The sequence below is a fragment of the Sinohyriopsis cumingii genome, chromosome 12 (assembly GCF_028554795.1).
Source record: "Sinohyriopsis cumingii isolate HCF-2022 chromosome 12, ASM2855479v2, whole genome shotgun sequence".
NCBI classification, from domain to species: domain Eukaryota; kingdom Metazoa; phylum Mollusca; class Bivalvia; order Unionida; family Unionidae; genus Sinohyriopsis; species Sinohyriopsis cumingii.
This window is the reverse complement of record NC_142972.1, coordinates 95883936-95901938: the sequence shown is the minus strand read 5'-3', so window position 1 is coordinate 95901938 and position 18003 is coordinate 95883936. Positions and strand designations below refer to the sequence as shown.

General features: G+C 34.8%; 1 protein-coding gene across 2 annotated transcripts in view; it reads right to left on the bottom strand.

The window, feature by feature from the left end:
• LOC149787029 (von Willebrand factor A domain-containing protein 5A-like) overlaps positions 1-18003 on the bottom strand; it is a 51849-nt gene that overhangs the window by 7922 nt on the left and 25924 nt on the right. For both annotated transcript variants that reach the window (XM_089977576.1, XM_089977575.1), the window contains exons 8-13: positions 13469-13613; positions 7691-7770; positions 5978-6092; positions 4654-4821; positions 2848-3013; positions 746-912 (exon numbers count right to left, since the gene is read on the bottom strand). In XM_089977576.1, coding sequence (XP_089833702.1) covers positions 746-912; positions 2848-3013; positions 4654-4821; positions 5978-6092; positions 7691-7770; positions 13469-13613 — 841 coding nt within the window. The remainder of the gene's footprint in view (positions 1-745; positions 913-2847; positions 3014-4653; positions 4822-5977; positions 6093-7690; positions 7771-13468; positions 13614-18003) is intronic.

Sequence of the window (18003 nt, the reverse complement as noted above, 5' to 3'; positions counted from 1 at the left end):
GTACTGCATAGACACGCATCTCTTGCTTTGTAGCCTTCACCGGCTACACATTCGAGTCAGAATCGAATGCAGAATATGTTCATTATAATAAATGCGTTGATAGGTCCAGTCCAAAATACCTAGCTGACCTCACCTAAGTGTAAATCCCATCTAGAAATTTACGCACGTTTCTCCACACTCGCCTTCGCCTTTTACCCACTATTAAAATGAAGTCATACGGACAAAGTTTGCCAACAACGGTCCAGCTAAATGTCCATAGATTTTAGACACAAGAACTGTAATTGCATTCAGGAGTGCTCTTAAGACTCTCTATTTCCACTGCCAGACATAAAGGCCTTAAGTTTACTTCCTTAAATATTGCATTAATGTTTTTCTTTTGTAATTTCATGGTGTTTATTGTTTTTATATGTGCTATCTAATATTGTAAAGCACTTACAACCCAAACGATTATGCAGTGTAATTAGGCCACATTATTATTATTATTATTATTATTATAAATTGTTCTGCATATTATTGAAAACCAAGTACTATTTAACTTATAAGATGACGTCATAAAGATGGTCAACTAAATTTAAGGAGCATAAAACTAAGTTCGTCTTGGAAACAAAAAAAAATCAACATTAAAATAACTTGATATGTTATCTATATTACAATTATCACGATGTTTAATAACAATGAGAATACTTAAAATAATAGAACCTATTGAGGAAGTTACAGTAAATATAAAATGGCTCGAATACAGTACTAATGAGCAAAACATCCCCAGCGTAGGGACCATTGAAGGTGCTGGCACCACTCGTTCCACTGACATCCCTTCGACAACTTTTCCTTCAGTATCCATCATAACAAAAGCTGTATGCTTGGAAATAACGTTCGCTGACTTGCTAATAGTTACTATTAGCTCCTTCGGTGCTGAAATACTTAAGATAATTAGACAAGCGCAAAAAACAAATTATCATAGAAATATAAAACGCAATAATACAATATCAATGATGTAATCAAAAATGACGAACGCAAATTCAGAATAGCATACATGATTGATCTAGCTTCAGGTATTTTAGTAAAACTCCCTCTTTCTTCAAGATTAAACTAACACCTTCTTCAACACAATTTAAGTAAGGATTTTATAGTATTTTGCTCAGTTCATTAAACAACAGTGGTTTTCTAATTAATCCCAACAACAACAAGTACAATCAGGAAATGAAAACAAGCCCATAAGACGATATATAATTTCTGTATATTCTTTTCGCAATGACGACTTCTAGTTACTTGCAATAAAAACAATAAAGCTGGGTTAATGAGCTGACTGTTAACTTTGTAACCTATCTTCAGATATATAAAGATACAAATATTCCGTCTTTTAGTAGTATAGGAGTACTGCATCTTTTTCGATGGGAGTTCTGCCTCTATAGTGGTAATCATTTTCACAAATCTTAAAAACAAATTATAAAACATTCTATTATCGAAAGGAAATGTGAAGACTTTCAAAAGTAAATTCTGTCAAAAGATACTAAGCTTTACTTCGGATAAAATCTTGTTACTTACTATTTTAGTTAACACAATTAACAATAACAATTTTCATTTCTTTACCCGTGGAGAATGTTTTAATGAATATCACTTGTTCCAAGTCAGATGATGAATCTTTAGATATATGAAGTAATCTCAGGATGCACTTTCTGTTGACTGATCACACATTATGCATTTTAATCAAAATAATTATACAAACCGAAAATATAATATATTGGATATGAATCAGAGAGAAAAGATTTTTCTGGGAAAAGAAACTAAAATCCTTAATTAAGTTTTGATATTTGTAAGGGCGAAGCAAAATGCTATGTTAATTCATTGCCTTTGGAAATGAATTACAAATATAAAGTTTAATTTAAAACAGATGTGCCGAATGAATGAAAACAACAGCACAGCATGCATGTACTTAATCCTTTGAAATATACAACTACTTCGTCTTCTGTTGCAAAGGTCGGAATGTAACCGGTGTCCCACTCACAAAACATCAACCCTGTACTCTACTCTAGACTTATATTATGGTTTAGAGTGCAATAGCAGATAAAGGTTATACAGAGATAAATCATTGGGAGTACAGTTTTGTTATGGTTGAGATTCACCATGGCATGCTAGTATGGGATAGGTTAGAAACCACAAAGCATTGATTCCGAGTCCAGTACGCTGTCCATTCAGTGGCCATAACTCCTTACCCAAGATATTAAGTCCGATGGAATCATCAGCGGAACACTGAATGTCATTTCAATATAATTATTAGTCAATATAGGTCAATTAAGGTCGCATATAATTCAGATGACCGATAGCATAGCATGCGCATGCTCAAACCTACTTGTTAAATACATACTTCCGTATTTCATATGTTTCTAGCTTTCATAATATTTGTCTTGACAGAAATAAATCGACCACTTTCCTTTTTCAATGGACAAGATGTACAAGCTGAAAAACGTATCAGAACCAGTAAAGTCTGATGAAATAACAGCTTATTTAAAACTGTTTTAAAATATGACAATATATGCAGAACGATTTCGATATCCTACTATTTACTATCGGTTACGCAATTAATATTTTCAGATTTTGACGTATATAGACAAATCACGTAAAAATTCTCTTTGTGATGTTAATCACGTTATGATACTGACTATATATTATGTACAATATTAAATTAAGCATTTAAATGTTTCTGGCAGTAAAATAAAGTATAGTTTAGATAACGCCATCAAGTGCACATACTCGTTTTACACTCCGTTGCCAACGACATACATTGCAAACACATGCATCAATAATCTGGACTTAAATACCATGGCAATTTTTCTAAACGTTTCGTACCTTCATTTAATTGCAACTCTTTCACCTGGGCCTTGGCTACTAGGCGATGAATGGGAGCAGAGGTCCCGGTTTCCGTGCTACCATGGAAAGTGAAAGTTTCTTTGTACTCAAATGGCTTGGAGACTAATTTCCCCTTTAGTGTCATGCTGCACACATAGGATGGATCCTGTGAGATAGAAATTATATATAGTACACATCTATGTTTCATTTCTCTCTGCGTGTGATCTGGATTTTTAACGTAGCGTTAACAACTTTTCAGTCACATCGCTACGATGTCTGCAGTGTGACGGTTTACAGTGATGTCTAGCATTGGGGCATCATGCTTCAGACATACCATGATGTCCATCCCAGTGACATTATCTTGACTTCAGGCCAACCAGTACTAACACTAACCTCTTAAAGGTGAGCGCTTACAGAGGTATCTGCTAGTTGTTATCTAGCAAATTATAGGTAATAGTTATTAATGTAATTAAATAATCTAATATGCAGGCCTGTAACCAACTGGGTCAAAATGAGAATATTGCATGTTTGTTATGTTAGATATGTTTGTGAAATTCTCCAGAATATTCACTTTTGTGCAAAACGAAGTAAAAAAATATACAAAAACTGGCAAAGCCAGAACCTGTATGAACAACTATAATGCATGGCATGCAGCGTAAAAATAAAATGACGCAAAACAAAAACAGAAACAAACGAAAAAATGTGAAGGGCATTCAACTGATGGGAAATTTACTTCTGAGCAAAAACCAATTAACAAAAATAATATAACGAGAGTAAAGGAACGTTTCGAAATTTATTGGACAGTTTCCAGTCACATATGCAATATAAACCACGTTACCAGAGCTTATATTCATCTAAGAGATTTACGAGAAATAAAGATATTTTCTACAGTATCAATAAATTATCCGGAAGACTGGGGTTGTCGATTTAACCTTCTCGTTCCAAATCAACATAAGGAACTTTGAAGACAACGACTATATTAAAATCATGCATTTTTGACAGACAAAGTAAACATTCTTTCATAAACATGCATTCAGTTCGTACATAAAGTGACCAATTTCAGAACATGCCTTTGAGATAATCATTGTGGTAAAGCAATTATATATCTCCGATGATGAACTGTTTTAGAAATTTTAACGTGAAAAGGGCGAATCTCTGAAGAGTTAAAGATATCTTTTGGCTGACAAATAAAATGAACTTAAAAAGACGGTTTATACAGGAGCTTTCTAAAAGGTTTACACTGTTCTGTGTCTGAGGAAAGCCATGTTGTCTGATGAATTTCGTAATGGAACCAGATTCCCCTGTATGAGGATGCAACTTCGGTGATAAAATGCAATTTCAAAAAGTATATCAGTAAACATGAGAACTGGAAAAGATAAATGAATCAGGCTCCAACCACTAGAGTAGAACATCAAACAGTCCGAATTTTTGTTTTTATCTACTCCTCCCAGATATATGTATATATATATATATATATATATATATATATATATATATATATATATATATGTGTGTGTGTGTGCGTGTGTGTGCGTGTGTGTGTGTGTGCCATGAAAAGAAATCTAAGTTTGACTCAATGACATTTAGTTATGCAGCCTTTCCAAGCTTAGTTTTTGTCTCACTCATTGAAATCTATTGAAAAGGATGCACAAAAACATCAGAAGACGAGGGTTTGACCTGAAATTCAAGTTTTATTCCCCTGCTTTTCACGTTTTAATACAATCCCCTGCTTTTCACATTTTAATACAATCAATCAGATGTGATTAAATAAAAATAAGCTCCCTAATTTTCTTTGTGTATACTTACTACACCATCTGTTCCAGAAAGCATAACGTATAAAATCTGGCGCGTTCCAAGGAAGAAATAAGGAATTTTAGCTGGCATCATGATCGCTGTGACAGAGGCGGATAAGTCCCAAATGAGTTCTACGTCGGTTGCAACAGGCTGCATGGCGCATTGTAGGAGCGATATTACCTGTATAGGCCAAGATTTACAAGTTTATTAAATAATTTCTGTTTAATCTTAAAAAATGAAAATTGTCGATATTTGCCATTCACAATTTAGTGCGCATAAATTGATCCATTTGCATATATCATCAATAATACATACGAGGCCATTGTAAATCAGAAGAAAAAAACTGAAGCAATACAATAAGCTAATATCGCAGAATGTTAATGTATTATATAATTATTGAATCGTTATAAATTCTACTAGTTACATTTATCCAAAGCCTTAGGATGCACTAGTCAATATTTGTTGTACCATAACTTTCCTATTCAAAAGAAAGTATATACTATTCGGACTACTTGATCACCTTAGGTATAATGGGAATATAGGACCCGTCCACTCTTAAAGAAAGAAAGAACTTGACATTTGTAAACATGTGAATTGCTGAAACTCTTTCAATACCTGTTGTGAATGCATACACGTATGTAAAGGCTTTATCAAGAATGGACTATTATGGAATAAAACACAATTTGTGCTTCTTTGATATTTACGCGAATTGTCTAATAGTGTATACATACACAATTTCCTTTCGTGAAACATCTTGTTTTCATAATATGCATGCAGTATATTTCCCCCATTCCAGTTCAAGTTATGAAACAAAACGAAGTCAAACAAAAAACCATTACAATAAAGATTTTTCAGCACCTAAAATACGCAAGTCAGTATTTTAGTACAAAAATCATACGCCTTTCACTAGAAGTCAATAGACAGGACCGACAATCCTGAATTTTCTATCACAATTTATAAGGTATGAACTTTACGAATATGGTCTCTGCACTTTAACATTATAGATGGGTTAAACAAATATCTCCAACTGGGTACTAAGATCCATGATTTAATTATAACCTGTACCACAGGCGAATTATACTATATACGTTCCGTCCTAAGATAATAATTAATACTGCAGAATGTGCATGCCACTTAATAAAATGTTTATTTCAGGTGCATAATTACAAAACTTAAAAATTTCAATCTTTCTGACACTGTGCAGTTGAAAGAGACATAAAAATGGAAAGATAATAAGGAGATAAAATATCACTGAAGAATAAGAATTCATAAAAGGAATCAAGTAGATGGTGCAATTAATGTAGACATAACATAATGCAAGCAACAACTGATTTACCTTGGACTGGAGACGTTCTGAATCTTTAACAAAGACTTCCTTTCCTTTACCAGCTTTAGCGAGGCCTCTAACCAGCGCCGTAGAGACACCTTCTCCAATACCAACCGTGAATACTCTACAATAAATCAGCATGAATTATCTATCAGATACTGCGGTACAAATGAAAAGGTATTGAATGATACTTGACACTTCACAACCTCTGTCCTTCTCACACTATCTCGTACAAACACATACACACAGATATATATATATATATATATATATATATATATATATATATATATATATATATATATATATATATATATATATATATATATATATATATATATATATATATATATATATATATATATATATATATATATATATATATATAACAAATAAAATAAAACAGAATAAAATGAAATAGAGACAAACAGTCATACATATAATTATATTGTTATGATGGATATACAATATATCAATTTAAATTATACAATTGTATAGAGTGCATTGGCATTAAGTCCATTAGGATACAAATTATCTAGTTGCACAGAATTTTCGGCGTTTGTGTTGTTTTTTATCACAATTATAACTATATTCACACACACGCGCGCACATACACACACATACATATCTATCTACATATCTATCTATCTATCTACATATGTATCATCTATCTATACATACATACACAAACATGCATACATACACACACATACATACACACATATGCACATACATATAATCATATATACATATAAACATATACATATACATACACACATACACTCCCATACATACAACTACATATACATACATATACATACACATGCAACTACATACACACACATACAACTACACACATATACACACACAACTACACATATACACACACAACTACACACATACAACTACACGCATATGCACACATATGCACACATGCAACTACACACATATACACATACAACTACACACAAATACACACATACAACTACACACACATACAACTACACACACATACAACTACACACGCACATACAACTACACACGCACACACACACATACATACACACATGCATACATACACATACATACAGCTACATACATACAAAGCTACACATATATATACATATACACATATATACATATACATATATACATACATATATAAACACAAATACATATATATACATATAATATAAGTACTCCTATGTGCCTTTTAATGCATTAAATGGCATATGTTCAAGTTGCGATTAGATATATACATCGGTGAGAACTTGTTTGTTGTATGTTACAAAATATTATGAATATTATTATCAGGTCACGCAGAATGTAACGTACCTATAGCCAGTGTCCAAGGTTTTCATAGCGACCCATAAGATCTTCGCACAGATAATGTAGCTATTGTCGTTATATTCAGAAACTCGAGAAGTGTAAATTTAAAATAAATCTCAAAGAATGACTCAACAAATTTCATGATAATTTAGTATGTATGTATGTATGAATGTATATGTATGTATGTAGGTATGTATGTATGTATGTATGTATGTATGCATGCATGCATGCATGTATGTATGCATTTATGTCTGCTTGCCATCTATTCATATGTACAAAATAATTTTCTTTCGTTTAGTTGATCAATCTGTATTTGTGTGAATCATTCTCCATTTATGGTGTTAATTCGAAAATGGAGCAAGAATTTCTTGTACTTTCACAGACATGAAATACCTGGTGTACTGGGAATGGCTTTCAGCGAGCTTTACCACGTCTCTCGTGTTCTGTACCTCACCATCCGTTAGTACAAACAGCTGCAATATAATACAACTTGCGGGAAACATTACACAAGCCTGTGCATTTTAAAAAACAGCAAACGAGAGAATGAATGATAAAACAGCGAACAATGAATGAGATACATATTTGATACACTATTAGTATATACAATACAGTTATTGTAACATACAGGCTATATGTGTCCTCGTTTAAAGTTTCATGCAACATTTGCAGCCAAACTCTCCATCATAAGTTTCACTAATGCATCATGGGAATTAGTAAATACTTTTACAAAGATGTTGGATTTCAATTATTAACTCTGATAGGATGAATGGTGTCATTGATTTGTAGTTTTGCTATTAATGTACGGGAAAGCTGTTCTAGCAATATACAGAATCTCGCTGCTTACTTGTCGTAACCCCCCCCCCCCCGCCCCCTTCTATTTAAGTTTCTTTAGTAAGCTCTTGAAACCATGCTATCTCAGCATCTGATGTTATCTACATATAAAACATATTTAAATCGTTTAGACAGTGAATACAAGTGTACAGTATGCGGATGTCATTAATGGAAGTCACGTCCCTAAACCTAATTCGTTAGTGTACAGACTACGGACCAATTTCACTTGAACTTTTAAATTCGTCTTTTCATGGCAAATAACCGTCTATATATAGGGTACGAATCTCACCGTTTTATAGTTATATGTTCTTCCGTATCGTCTAAAGCGTCATCCAGTATGGATGGTAAAAGACTGAATACACCGATTATCATATGAATAAAGCTAGACTATCAAGAAATGTACTTGTGTAAACCCATGCATACAAACTAATCCTGAAGTCTGGAATTTGGCACATCTATGTACCATCCCAAAAATCATTCACGAGTTTCATTTTTGTATCATGCAATGTCCAGAAAGGTTTGCAAAACAAATAATCACTTTTAAATTACTACAACTTTTGTATGGAATTTCTTGGATGCAGATGTGTTTACACTTAAGCATATCAGCTTGCTCATCGGAAATTAAACTTCTAAAAAAGCTAAGAAGACCTACAGACCACGCGAAATCATATCACAAGGTTTTAAAGCCTCTTTTCGGCCTGGTAGGAAAAGGTGAGTGATAAACCAAACCTTTACATTTGCAATGCAATTAACTACCTATTAAACTGTTACAAGTTTCGTTGCTCTTACCTCTATATCTGCCGCCATTATTTCGTCATGTCAGGAAAAGAACCAAAATCTTTAAACCGAGGAAAAAGTCTAGAAACCAATAGCGAGATGAGCTACCCTGCTTATCTGCAGTGCACTAACCGGTTGTACACTTCTTTTGCTTCGTCAGCAAAGTCGTTATAAACTACGTTTGCTATTTTACAGTGGTTTGACTTGTATAATATTAGTATTTTAAAAGTAGGTATTAAAGAAATATATTCATTTGTATTTCAAAGAATATAGTAGCTCGTATATTGTAGCAGTCTTCAAGCAAGTAAGAAAACGTACTATTCATTTGCATTTTAAAAAAGTTGTAACTCATTTTTATTATATCAGTACAAATATGATGCAGTTAGTTTTACCTATATTGTGTTCAGCCGACTTCTTCAAAAAAAAAATTAAATTAAAGTATAGTAAATTATGAGACTAACGCATTACTGATACCGTTAGTGAACTACTTGTATTTACAATGTAGTGCCCAAAATATTATTTGCAATGTTACAATACTTTACGTTAAATGCAGCTATAGTTTTCTGACTGGTCATACTGGTCAAACAGTATAACAAATGACACTCGAGTTGGAAATACTATGAAACAGAACATCCTAAAAGTGACTCTCTAAGAATAACATCGATGAGCGAGATAGCAAGGAAAAACCCTTGGTCTGGTTTCAGACAAGGATTCTTGTATGTGTGTGACTTGGATTTTTAACGTAACTTTAACAAGTTTTCAGTCATATCACTACGATGTCTGCAGTGTGGAAGTTTATAGTGATGTCTGTCACTGGGGCATCATGACACAGACATGTATCATGATGTCCTACCCTGTCACAGTATCCTGAAAACAGGCCGACCAGCCCTAACACTAAACTCTTAATGCCAAGCGAGGCAGCTGTTAGTACCATTTTTGTAAGTCTTTGGTATTGACTCGGTCGGGAATCGAACCCACGACCTCCCGCATCCGAGGCGGATGTTCTAATCATTAGGCGACCGGAGCGGTGGATTCTTCAAAAAGGCCAGTGTGAAGATATGGATGATACAAATAATGGCAAGGTTTACCAGCCTTCAAAAGATGATATTGATTCATCTCATTCAAAGATATCATGGTTCTTATACGTTGAAATAAAGACTGAACAAAAGCAAGGAAGGAAGAAAAAGACAAGAAAGCAAATTAAGAGACATTTTTTCAAATCCAAGCACATTTAACTTCACGTGACCAAAAATATACAATTAAAAAGGCTTATCAATAAAGGCAATACAAACATGAAATGAGCAAAAGACCAACTAGTCTTACGAACATCGTTAAACTGAGGACCGCAAAAATCAAACATAGTGTCACAAGTGTTTAGAACCTCCATATTAAGTTACTCGAAAACCTGCTTGTATGCACTGGATATAACGTGTTGCTGCTACCGCTGATCGATATTGCTTCTTTGAAGCGATTAAGTTTCAAATGCAGCACGATTTATCTCTTGAAACCTTTTGACATGATGCTGAGCGCATGTCAGAAAACAAAATTATATCAATTGTCTGCAGTGTAATTGATCTTCAGAGGGCAGAAGAGTGCAGTTTCTCACCGAGTTGAATTCGTCAAGGGAAAGGGACAATATAACAGGATCATTTGCTAACTGTAGTATTACCTGCAGGAAATATACTGAAAATGAAGATATTCTCAAGTGAGATTTCGAATCCTCTGTATAACATAAATACAGACCTGATATACTTTGACCAAAACATGTAAATAGCGTATCTAAAGTTAACGCTAAGGTGGAGAGCATTAAGACGGAGGGGACAGCAGTGCAGAAAGAGAAAAAATGCTGTGATACGAAATGCTAGAAACACTTTTGCAAACACCACCTAAAGCAAAGCCGGGTAGTGGGAAATATGATGCAACGCCACACATCTGTTAGTCTAAACCAATATTGTCGAAATTGAAAAGTAACACTAGAGCTGTGGAAAATATTCTGAAAACAAGCCGACAATGACTTCAGGTTCAAGAACTATGCATACATCATTGTCACAGCCACGTAAGGTTTCCAAAAACATTTTGTCCATGCACCAAAGTCAGCACCAGAAATACCCGAAATGATTGAAAATTGTCTGGATATAGGTAGAAAAATGAGATGAAAATGCCTTCACGGAAAATACAGTTTCGTCAAGTACAATGCCAAGGAATCAACTGCTAAGCTTACATGCACCAAGTGAATTGGAAGCAAGTTACACCGAGAAAATACTAATATCGTACAGTAAGAAAACAGATCTACTATCTCTTTGTCACAATGGTTTCGTTCCCGATGACTTGTATCCGTATTGCGAAGGAATACCAGCAAAGCATAACAAAATTACCTCCCACTACCAAGACGTATCAGAAGGTGAATAAGAAACTGATGGAAGAACTTCAGTAGCTTTCAAATGAAGTAATAAAAATACTAGTAAATAACTGTTCGATAATTGCATGGTAAGTATTGTAAAATATGCAGCGTCATGATATTTTGATTATTTTCATTTCATTATAGTTTTCATTTATAAAACAAACAGCAGTTTAAAGAAATGTTGTACATCCAATGTTCACAGTCGATAATTTATTTTATTGCAAAATGATCTATTGGACAATAACAATTTTGTATACCACGTTGTCTGTAAGCATCAAGGTGCCATATGCCAAACAGCAGTTTGAAGCTCAAAAGGGTTCAAATGTTCTGTGTATGTATCGATTGTGTTGATTTACAAAAAGGTGGGAAATTTATATATATATATATATATATATATATATATATATATATATATATATATATATATATATATATATATATATTAGTGTCTCAATCTAAGCATTGCACAAATTTTATAAAACTACTGTCATCTATTAAACATGTATAAATAATGCTGATAGCATTAACATAAAGAGTGCGCATATTTAAACAGCTTTTTTCACAAATCTAAAAACAGCAGATAGCACCTTGTTGCACTAAGGGGCCGATATATATATAGTATTATTGATTTCCACCCAAGACAATTGGATAACTATTCAAAACCTTTCGTAAAACCTGTATGGGTGTGAACAGTATTTATAATCAAATGTTTTAAAGTTTAATTGCACTTAGTCTATTGTATTGCTTAGTGTCAATAATTGTTTATACTTAAACGTGGTTAGGTTTATCCTATAATTAGTATTGCTTGTTTCGTCTTCTTTTTACTATTACCGTATTGTTTGTGCTGTTGATGTTACTGTAGTTAAAATGAACTAGAGTTATCGTCACTGATGTCAATCAAATCATTTAACGTAATAATGAAATAATCTCCAAACTTTTGTAACCAGAATGTTAGAAATGTACATGTATGACATTATTATTTACCATCTAAGTTTGTAGGGGTTATTTGTGTAATCTTGTGCACCTGTTTTGTATCGATTTTACCTCCAAGAGAACATGAATATGACACTAACTTAGACGAAATATATCTAGCTTAGCTAACTATGTCTAACTTAAGTGAGCGTTTTGTATCTACCTTGCTATACATATACAGATTTGACACTAATACGATATGCATTAAAAATTTCTATCATCGGCGATTCATGCTCTCGTAAACGTTTTTACATCTGAGTGAACGTGACGTGAAACCCTAACTTATATGAACTATATCAACAGCTGTTTGTACGAGTACTTTAAATCCACATAAGGTAACAGTACGTGTATTCCAAACATTTGGCTAGACCTGTACACATTTTACTAAGCAAGAAAAGTCTTTGATTATACTATCGAAAATAAGTATTGTACCATTCTTCATTTCTTCTGAGATTCTTGTTATGCAGCTATAAGTTTCAAGTTTGCATATTTTATTACCCATGTCTCTGACTGTTCTTCTATCGGGTAATTGATTGTAATTATTCATATTGCAAATTTTATTGAACCTTGCTGCTCAATGCAAGTCTTTGACGTAAATAATTTCAACGTAGTAAAGCGTATTTGTACCATTCTTGTTCCTTTTCTTCTTCCTACTTTCACTGAACTATTCCTGCTGTTGCTATTGTTATTTTTGTTAAACTATACTAAAGATACCGTCACAAGCATAACGCAAACTAAGATGCCGCCACAAGTTTAACCCAAAACTTGAACTGCTGAAATATTACCAAACGTAAGAAGTTTGTAGCTACTATGGTCGACCATTATACCTACAAAGTATAGCATAAGTCTGTAATTAGTGATTCTGTATCCTGTCATTTTATTTAGTATGGCTTACACATCTGAGAGTACATGATGTGAAAGTCCAACATAATATCCATATCTTCATCACTACGCTTGTCTATCAAGACACAGTGCTAGGTAAATGACCAAAAGGGTCTTCTATTACAGGTATTTTCATCTTTGTGCATAAAGTCAAAAAAATACAGCATGTATCAATTATTTTGATGTATGCTGGTTCTGTTTTAAGTACGAAATGAAAAGTTACAATTCACATTATCCATAACACTTGGCATAAAAGATAACATTGTAAACAATCAAAACATATATATTATTGCCAAAATAATTCTGACCTGTCGTGGGTAATTGTCTATAAGTTTCTGTTTGAAAACATGTTCTAATGGTTGGAGTATTTCTGTGCCTCCCATGTCAGCATCCATTTGTCTCTGGAGCTCTTCTGCTTTCTTTAGGTTCTCCTCATTGTATTTCTGACTTCCTCTGTTGTTGGGTAGAAGGAAGATTTATTACATGCATACATCAAGCGACAAAAGACAATTAATTTGCATTCATTACAAAATCGTGTTGTCCCAAACTAGTTAACAAGACGAGATACATTTCTGACGAGATACATTTCCACATCGTCTAAAATACCTATCCTTTTTCAATGCATATTCCACCTCATTTTCCCTTCTATATTCATCGGCATCACACAGTGGACGTGGTGTCTAAATGCAAAATCCATCTGATACCTCTTCCTTCTGTGGCCGTATAATATGGTCAGAACTCATTTAAAAGTGATATTGTAATTTAACGTTTTGTACATTTTACCTTGGATCCTTTCTGAGATCTTCCAATACCAGTAATATCACCTTTCTCGATATCTTAGAGACATCACAGCTGTCGAGACAGACGATGATATAGCAATAACCCATATGTTTTAAAACAACACAATACATTGGAAATCAACATTTGCCCGGTATTTAAAAAAAATGCCAGCACACCATTGTCAACAAGACCGTGCAAACATCAGTCAATGACACTGACACGTTGGAGTTAAATTTGATGGCTATTTGACTCTCTCTCTCTCTGTATGTGTTGTGTGTGATTTGGATTGTTATGTAGCTTTAACTACTTTTCAGCTATATCGCTACGATTTCAGCAACGTGGCAATTTATATTGATGTCTAGCTGAGGGGCATCATGCCGCAGACATACATTATGATGTTCCACCTAGTCACATTATCCTGACACCAGGCCGACCAGTTCTAACACTAACCTCTTAAAGCTGAGCGCCTAGCAAAGCACCTGTTAATACCATTTTTATAAGTCTTTGGTATGACTCGGACGAGGTTCAAACCCGCGACCTTTTGCAGGCGAGGCCGACGTGCTCTCCACTAGGCCACCGGATAGGTCCCTATGGACATTTGAATGTGATTAATGCAATGTATCAGTGTTAAATAAGAGTGGTATTAAGTATATTGACATGGTACACGGAATAAAAGAGATTGCCAGTGACTACTTATTGTTGACGCTACATAAATCATTTAACGACAGAGAAATTTAGTTGTTTTGCTAACTTTTCCTATCTCAGTCTGCTTATTTCAGTCCTGTCGTCTCCGTTATGGTGTCCACACGGTGGAAACTACTTTTAAAAGGAATAAACCCTTGTCATATATATATATATATATATATATATATATATATATATATAGACACACACACACACACACACATATATATATATATATATATATATATATATATATATATATATATATATATATATATATATAGTGCAAAGCCGGCAAAAACCAAATGTGTTATCTTAAACTGGCTTCTATAACTTTGTAATGTCAAACACCCACAATACGCTCCATTTGAGTCAAACATAATGCAATTGCAAAGGAAACTCCTACACTGACCAACCTGAGTGGTTCATTCATCAGTCTACATACAATTCAAAAAGAAGATTTACATGTCGCATATCATTGCACTAGTGATAGCATCACTTGACATATTTCTTCATATTTCCAGACAAAAAATAGAAATTTCCAAGAATCAGTCACTGCATAATTCTTGAGATATGCACACAATAGGCCTATTGTACTGCACAGTATGGTACCGTAGCCTGCCCTAGAACGTTTCATAAATTAAAACTGATGAAAAGTTAAAATTTATCTGCGTCAAATATTAATTACTTATTGTTAATTTCATGTGAAATAAATCGATTCAATGTAATAGTACAGTTATAATATCAAACGTTGTTTAGGTTTCTTTTTTCTCATCCGTATCAGCCCAATGCCTTTAAGAACATATTCGTATTAATGGGCGGTATTGGTGTAAACAATAGCACGTTGCTCCAAGTTGATCGATCTGCAATATTTCAAGCACATACTTATCAAGTTTCTGGATTTTGATTTCTTTCCAAGAGCGGCATATATAGCTAGATTCTACTTAGAACATCATTCATATTTTGATAAAAGATTATCAGATCTGATGACCTTTACATAAAGTAAGATACAATAATAGTAGCTCAGTAATGCTAGATATGTTGAACATGATAACCCTATTGCAAATGTGGAGGTGCGTGTCTGTGATTTGGGTTTATAACGTAGCTTTAATAAATTTCAGTCATATCGCTACGATGTCTGCAGTTTGGCAGTTTATAGTGATGTCTAGCACTGGGGCATCATGCCGCAGACATGTAGCGTATGTCCCACCCAGTCACATTATCCTGACACCAGGCCGACCAGTCCTAACACTAACCTCTTAATGCTGAGCGCCAAACGAGGCATCTGTTAGTACCATTTTTGTAAGTCTTTGGTATGACTCGGACAAGGGTTGAACCCACGACCTCCCGCACCCGACCCGGACGCTCTAACGAACAGCCCACCGGAGCGGTCGCAAACGTGGAGGGTTATTTTAATTAAATAGAGAAATATTTGGGTGAGAAAAATAATCTATATTTGCGTTTCACAAGACAAGGAAATCCCAGCTAAGGGTTACATTATTTGTCTCCCAACGAGTCTTATTTAAATAATATAACCCTCTTACTGGAATTGTCTTGTCCCGGTCAAAACTGTAAAATAGATTTTATTAGGATCGAATTTGTGATATTCATATCTAGCGCAGCAACACTTTTTGCAGGATAATCGAAAAAGTTACAACTTTTTCTCCTCTGGAGCTTTATAAAATGTTAAAAGGCTTGGACAGGGAAAGAACTTTTTCCAAATAAAATATGCTTCTTCTAGAATAGCTACTCAATCATATCTTAGGAGAACTACTACTACATCACAAATTCAGGTTGATAAATCCAGCAAGAGATATAAAAATTTCTCTGTTGGCCTACGTGAAAGTCAGACAGAGTGATCTCCTCTTAGGTTTTTTGAATTGGCAGCAAAGCCTTGAATCTCTCAGTTACTAGTGGAGTGGAAGGTACGCTCTCTATCGAAGTAACTGAGGAGAGGCTGGGAATGTGTATGTGTATTATGATTGGTAAGTATACAGGAAGAAACAAATTTTACTAGGAAAAATTTGTTAATTCTTCAAATATGTTGTCCAATCATAATATGTTAGGAGAATAGGTAAAAGGCTGATGAAGGTACATCCCTTTACGCCCGATATGTCATCTCCAGTCCCCTAAGGTATTGAGGCATTTTCTAGGTAACTCGAATGGAGGGGACTCCATCTGTCGGACCTAGGCTTCAAAAGGGAAAAATGCCTTCCTCACCCCGTAAATCCTCCGGATGCCGTGAAGCTGCGTATGAAGTAGCTGCCGTTCGATCTGGAATAGTTACCTTTTGAGCTGAGTATATAGGTCTTACCAAATCGAATTACAACTGCTCAAACCTCGTGAGCCACAGTGCGTCATTAGTTCACTCAGAAGGGGTTATTTCTCTATATGCCGAATGAATAATCCCCTTACTCCAAGACGTGTTTGTCTTGACAGAACCTCCTGTCCTTTTATGAGAGGTAGAAAGAGGCGTGATCTCCATCGACACAACGGCTATGTTCGTATTAAAGTACCACTTGAAAATCCGGACTGTGTATTGTAGGTTGCCTTCAGTTGAAGTGTCCAGATGAGTTTAGTACCCCATGGAAGTGAGGAGATTCTTGGAAATGAAAGAGGATGCTATCCTGAGTAAGACTGACTCGACTTGTCGGAATTGCCATGTACTTCGGGTCTGCTGATAAGGAATGTATTTCACGAATGCTGCATGCCGTCGCCATGAAGAAGCAGGTCTTGTAGGAAAAGAATCGCCAGAATTGCCCTTGAAATTGGTTCGAAGGGCATCTTTTCAAGCCAGGTTAAGAACCAAGATAGGTTCCGCTTTGCGAATAGGGTTGGAAATTTTACAAACAATTGGCAAGAAGCGGATAAATCCTGGGTTTTTCCAATATCCTTCCTCCCATGATGACAAAAGGTCTGGCAATTGGGAAGCGTTAACATTTGATCGTACTCCGTGCTAACCTGCTCTCTTCGAAGAGTCACAGGAGGAAATTAGCTTTCTGTGGTATCGATGCCTGCAGAGGCAAGTTACGCTCGTTTGCGCACAACTGGGTGAAAATGTGGCACTTGACCATGTTTTCAGAGTGGAGCGCCTGAGCGAGTTTCTCCAAGACTGGTTGCGAAATTTGGTTAAGTGTGAGAGCCTGCTTGACATAACCCAGACGTGCAGGTTCCGGAGTTCCCGATCAGGAAGAAACGATTGCCGTCGTGGTTGTTTGAGAAGATGAAGGAAAACCCAATTTTCCAGGGGTTTTACGATGCATTGTTGATGAGGTCTTTGATCCATAACTCACCCCATCGGAGGGGTGTAATGAGGACGAAACAAGAGGCTGCTTGCTTTGTTTTCTTTAGCATTATTTAATAATAGGTGTTGGAGGGT